This window comes from Embiotoca jacksoni, unplaced genomic scaffold (genome assembly GCF_022577435.1).
Source record: "Embiotoca jacksoni isolate LCO1_2020_lvr unplaced genomic scaffold, fEmbJac1.0.p SCAF_2, whole genome shotgun sequence".
Lineage (NCBI taxonomy): Eukaryota > Metazoa > Chordata > Actinopteri > Embiotocidae > Embiotoca > Embiotoca jacksoni.
The window spans coordinates 5,955,001-5,960,000 of NW_027185340.1; the positions used below are offsets into that span (position 1 = coordinate 5,955,001).

The following is a 5,000-nucleotide window of genomic DNA, read 5'->3' on the forward strand; positions in this document are numbered from 1 at the left end:
CCCCCGATGTCCGGGCACAGCGCAAAGTACTCTGGTCTTGGTCTTCGGGGTCGGGGCTGGAGCTCTGCTCCTCACAGCTGTCCTCTGATTGGTCAACCTGCCCTGGAGAAGTCGGGGATGTGTTCGATGTCACCCCAGGACAGCCGGTGTCCTGGAGAACCTTTGCTTTCCCAAAGAGATGTTCAGACTGTCTATCGCTGTGGCTGGGCTTTAGGTTGGGGCTCTGTCCGGATGGAATTTGATACGGATGGGAGGGGTGGTGTTGGTGTTGATGCTGATGTTGGTGTTGGTGTTGGTGTTGATGTTGGTGTTGATGTTGGTGTTTTGGCTCATAGTCAGTCAGATTTTGGTTACTATGACAACATTCATTTTGGTTATTCTTGGCGCTGGTCTCGACCAAGGGGTGTTTATGGACTATTGGGGTAGGTTCAATATCTGTGTCTGAGTGTACAAGATCAATGCAGACAATCTTTTCTCTGGATGTTGCAGAGGAAGAGCATGCTTTGCTTTGACTGCCACCCTGTCCTTGCACCCCTGCTTCCCTATCAGCCTTCATTTGTTTTCCTTCTCCTCCATCTTTCCCAACGTTGTGATCTCTGTGGCTCCCGCATTCTTCGACAGCTCCTCGGGATTTCTCCTGTCCCCGGTGCTTCAGTGTTGCCTCTGCCCTCTCTGGCAGTTTGTTATCAGAGTGCGTTTGCATCAAGGGATGGGCCATCTCCTGCGAGTTATACGTGAGGTATTCCCCTCCTGGACCAGCTGGGAGGTTGTGGTAGGGTAAAGGGTGTTTTGCTGCCAAGTGGGCTGGGTAAAGGCTGTTGCTGCCCAACAATACTGGGTGAGGGTAAACTGGGCCTTTCCCCGAAAGTGGCACAGAGTGTAGCGCCATGCCATCAGGGATGGGGTAGTGCAGGTATCTATTGGCATAAGCCAAGCTGTGGTTCAGATAAGCGTCACTTTGAGGAAGGTAAAGGTGACCTGGAGGGTGACCATTGTCCAAACAGGGCCTTTTGTATGACAACACATCTGGAGTCGCTTCACCTCTCTTAGTGGTCTGGGAGGACTTCTCAGTTCCCTCTCTGTGGTGACCCACAACTGGTGGATGCTCTGATTGGCTGGGGCTGTGTTTGGCCCACTCACCATTAGGTTTAGGAGAGAGAGCTCTGGAGTTGACCAGAGAGGAGGCAGAGTGCTGAGTGTTGGAAACATTATGGTTGGGCTCTCCTATCCTTGGACAGGATGAGCTGCGTTGTTGAGGGAGAACTCTCTCCAGACCCTTGTTTTTGATGACAGAAGGTGAGGAGCCTTTGGCTTGTGAAAGGCCCAGGTCCGTGTTAGGCCTCGGAGAGGGGGGCAAGCCTGTTGTGTGCTGTGCGTGGGAGGGAGACGGGCTCGGTACGACCCAGGAGGAGTGTAAAGTGCTGATCATCTCTGGCCTCTCGGAGACCTTTGAAGAAGTGCTGCTGACCACAGAATGAGGATGGGAGGAAGGAGAGAGGGACAGGTTCTCCTTTAGGAGCTCTCGGCTCGGGGGAAGTCCATAACGTGCACCTGATGCTATAGTGTCCATCTTAACTGGGAATCCATTGGGAGGCAGTCCAAACTCCAGCATTCTTCCAGACAAATCCAAGGGCTTCTCTCCCGAGTCTTTGGTTGTTTGGGGTTGGTGAGCTGGCCTCTCAAAATTGGCTTTGGAGGGAGATCTGCTGGGTCTTCTCTCGCCACCGCCACTTCTGTGCTCAGGTCCCCCCTCTCGTGTTCTGGATTTGTGGGGGCTGGGTCGGGCCGGAGATGGCTGCTCTGATGCCATGCTGCTAACAGAGAAAGGATGAGGAATGGACACCGTGGATGAGGATGAGACAGATATTGAAGAGGAGGAGGAGGTGGACGGTTGTCCTATCCTGGCGACTGGCCTTTGTAAATCCAGTGAATTGTCAAGGAGAGCAGGAGGAGGGGGAGGTTGGGGGAGGCGAGAAGACACGTGAGGAGAAGAATCAGTAGGCAGACTATTATTCCCACCATTAGTGCCACTAGTGGTCGTAGTGCTGGTGGTATTGTTGTTGCTTGAGCCCTTCCTAGAGGGAGGTCTGCCGGGTCTGCCGCTCCTGCTCGGGGACCGGTCTCTGTCTATAGCAGCCTGATGGTGTTGAGGATGAGGGGAGGGTTGGTGAAGCTGCTGTGCAAATGAAGGTGCGACACCAAGTCCCTTGTCTTGGCAGTGTACCATTGATGTTGGGGCCACTGTGACCGCAGGAATCCTCATAGGGGGTGCCACCAAGGGAGAAGAGATGGGAGAAGGAGAATAGGGAGACATAAAATAGAACCTATCGGCAGCAGAGGCGGCCGCAGCAGAGGTCACATTTCCCCCCTGGGCTGCACACAGAGGTGAGTAGGCCAGGTGCTGGGGGAGATAGGGGTTGGGTTGGCTGAGCAACGAGGCTTTGTACATGTTCAGAGCTGCGTACTTGGATGTGTCCATGAAGGGATACATACTCGCTTCAGGGTAGGGGCTGAGCCATGGCATGCGCATGTAGCTGCCACCAGCACTTGCCAAACCCAGTTCAGATGCTTTTTCTCCAGGCATGACTCTGCGCTCCAAGCCCAGGCCTTCAGCTCCAGGAACCAGTACATGCTTGTGGAGACTTGGATGGGTGGCCTTGTAGAGGCCAAGGTATCCATTTGTGGGCTTACGACTGTCCAGAGGGCATTCGGGCTTGTAGAGGAGTTCTGGGAGACCATCCCTGTTATAAGTGAGTGGGAGGGTGGGTGTCTCTCGGCTCTTTTCCGCCGACAGTGCTCGGATCCCTGGGTACACAACCCCGCTGTGGAGACGAAGACCATCGTGTATCAGAGTGCCTCGGTCCAGCCCCATTGCCGCCAGGGGCGTCAACCTTGCATCCACCTGCAGCAACAAGAAAGCATCTATTAGCGTGGAAATCTAATCACTCAAAGAAATACTAGAAAATATGACATCGGATTAGTAAAATGCATGTAAATTGCAAAAACACTGTTTTTTTGTTTTTTGTTTTTCCCCGATTTCCAAGCAATAGTGACTTAAGTGACAAATGTGTTACCAGTACACAAGACGAGCACGGGTGACTTGCCATGTTTTGTGTGATGTGGTTCCCTTGTCTTAGTTCCAGGTTGGTTTGTGCCTCAGCATCGACATCATGAACAGATGTTGTCCTGTGGAGATGAGCAAACAGTTAGCAGTCAGTGTCTTGGCTCTGCCACATACATACACATACCGACACACACCACAACCATGTCGCAATCCCACTGCCAAAAGAAGAGGAAACACACAGACCTGATATACTGGGGCACCCAAATACAAATAATATATCAATGTGGCTCATTGATCTATACAAATTAAATGTAGTGCAGAGACGTGACACGGTGGGGTGAAAACACAAAAAGGAGCAACATAATGGCACGGTCCACTGGAGTGCACACTGGAGATGAAAGCGCTGTGTGGGCTGCCCTCCCGTCCCCTCCCATCCATCAAACCCCCTCCTCGCCTCCCCCCGTTACATCCTCCCCCTCCCCCTCCCCTGATCCCCAACCTGCCCGCCCCGTGGGCTAGATGTGCACGGTGGGGCCGCGTCTGTTCAGTCACGTTCCTCACACACTGGTTTTTCTGCGCCCTCTTTGACCTGCTCTCTCGGCTGCCTCAGCCAGCAGAGCGAGGGAAGATTATGCATCACAGACCACTTCGGTGGGAGACCATTTACCACCCGCCAACACAGAGCCACAGATCAACAAACACTCACACCAGAGCGCACACACCAAAGCATAGTGTGCAAGATAAAAGAGACAATTACACGGCATTCACCATAAACCATACATTGCGTTTGAACAGATTACAAAGAGGACAGGTATGAAGATTCAAAACAAAAACAAAAACTAGACAATAGAAGGTTTTTTTGGGGGGGAGAAATCAAACTGGGAATGACAATAAATAAACAACAACAAAAAGACATCAAGACCCCTTTGTGTGTGAAATGCCCTTTAATCTCTAAATGTTTCAAATCTCTGTAATGCACCAGAGCATAACAGGGTTGTTATTTGATGTTAGGGACACGTGATATAGGTTACAAGAGGACAGTTATCAATTATTCATAAAACGGTTTATGAAGCAACAAATTCAACAATTGGTTGCTAAACTTCTTATCGGCTGATTTCAAAGGGGGGAAAAAAAACAACAACAACCATGCTTAACAACTTAATTAAACTGCAGTGAGCGCAAATGTACAGAAAATTAAAATGTAACTTTAGGTTGTCATCTTAGTGAATAAGAGCATGTACTGTGTAAGAGCTCTGGCAGTTAAAGCTACAACGATTTGATGATTAATTAATTAATTATTACATTTTGATTAGCTGAGCAACATAAAATTAATCACCAACTACTTTGATGGTCAATTACTTTTTAGCCATTTATTAAAATAAAATAAAATACTAAAATTCGCCTGATTTTAGCTTATAAAATGCAAGTATTTGATAACAAACAGAACATCTTTTGGTTGTGGACTGTTGGTTGGGACGAACAAGACAATTTTAAGCTGCATCTCGGGCTTTGGGAAACACCGGTCGACATTTTTCATCCCATTCTGACATTTTAAAGACCAAACAGCTAATCAATGAATCGAAAAAAAGAATCAACAGTTTAATCAATAATGACAATATTTCTTCCAGCCCCAGTGGAAATAACCTGTATATTACTGAATGAGAGATATCACGACCTCCAGAGAGAGGAAAAAAAAAAAGAAGTGAGGAAAAAAAAACTGACAAACCACACAAATTCGGTATTCATAAATCTGTTTGCACAAATGGTTAAATATAGTCACTGAAAATTTATGAGGCTTGGTGAGTCAAGTGGCATCTTAACACCAACAGAGTAGTCTGCGTAATTTCAAGAGGCTTTTTCAAAATTCTCAAAATCATGAAAAAACAATGAGGAAAGGTGAAAGTATTGCTCCTCTTGGCATATATATATATATATA

General features: G+C 48.4%; 1 protein-coding gene across 3 annotated transcripts in view; it reads right to left on the reverse strand.

Annotated features, from left to right (window-relative positions):
• Positions 1-5,000, reverse strand: part of bcor (BCL6 corepressor) — a 36,202-nt gene that overhangs the window by 21,896 nt on the left and 9,306 nt on the right. For all 3 annotated transcript variants that reach the window (XM_069154203.1, XM_069154201.1, XM_069154202.1), the window contains exons 2-3: positions 3,105-3,186; positions 1-2,902 (exon numbers count right to left, since the gene is read on the reverse strand). The exon at positions 1-2,902 is cut by the window's left edge and continues 335 nt beyond it. In XM_069154203.1, coding sequence (XP_069010304.1) covers positions 1-2,902; positions 3,105-3,107 — 2,905 coding nt within the window. In that variant the 5' untranslated portion in view covers positions 3,108-3,186. The remainder of the gene's footprint in view (positions 2,903-3,104; positions 3,187-5,000) is intronic.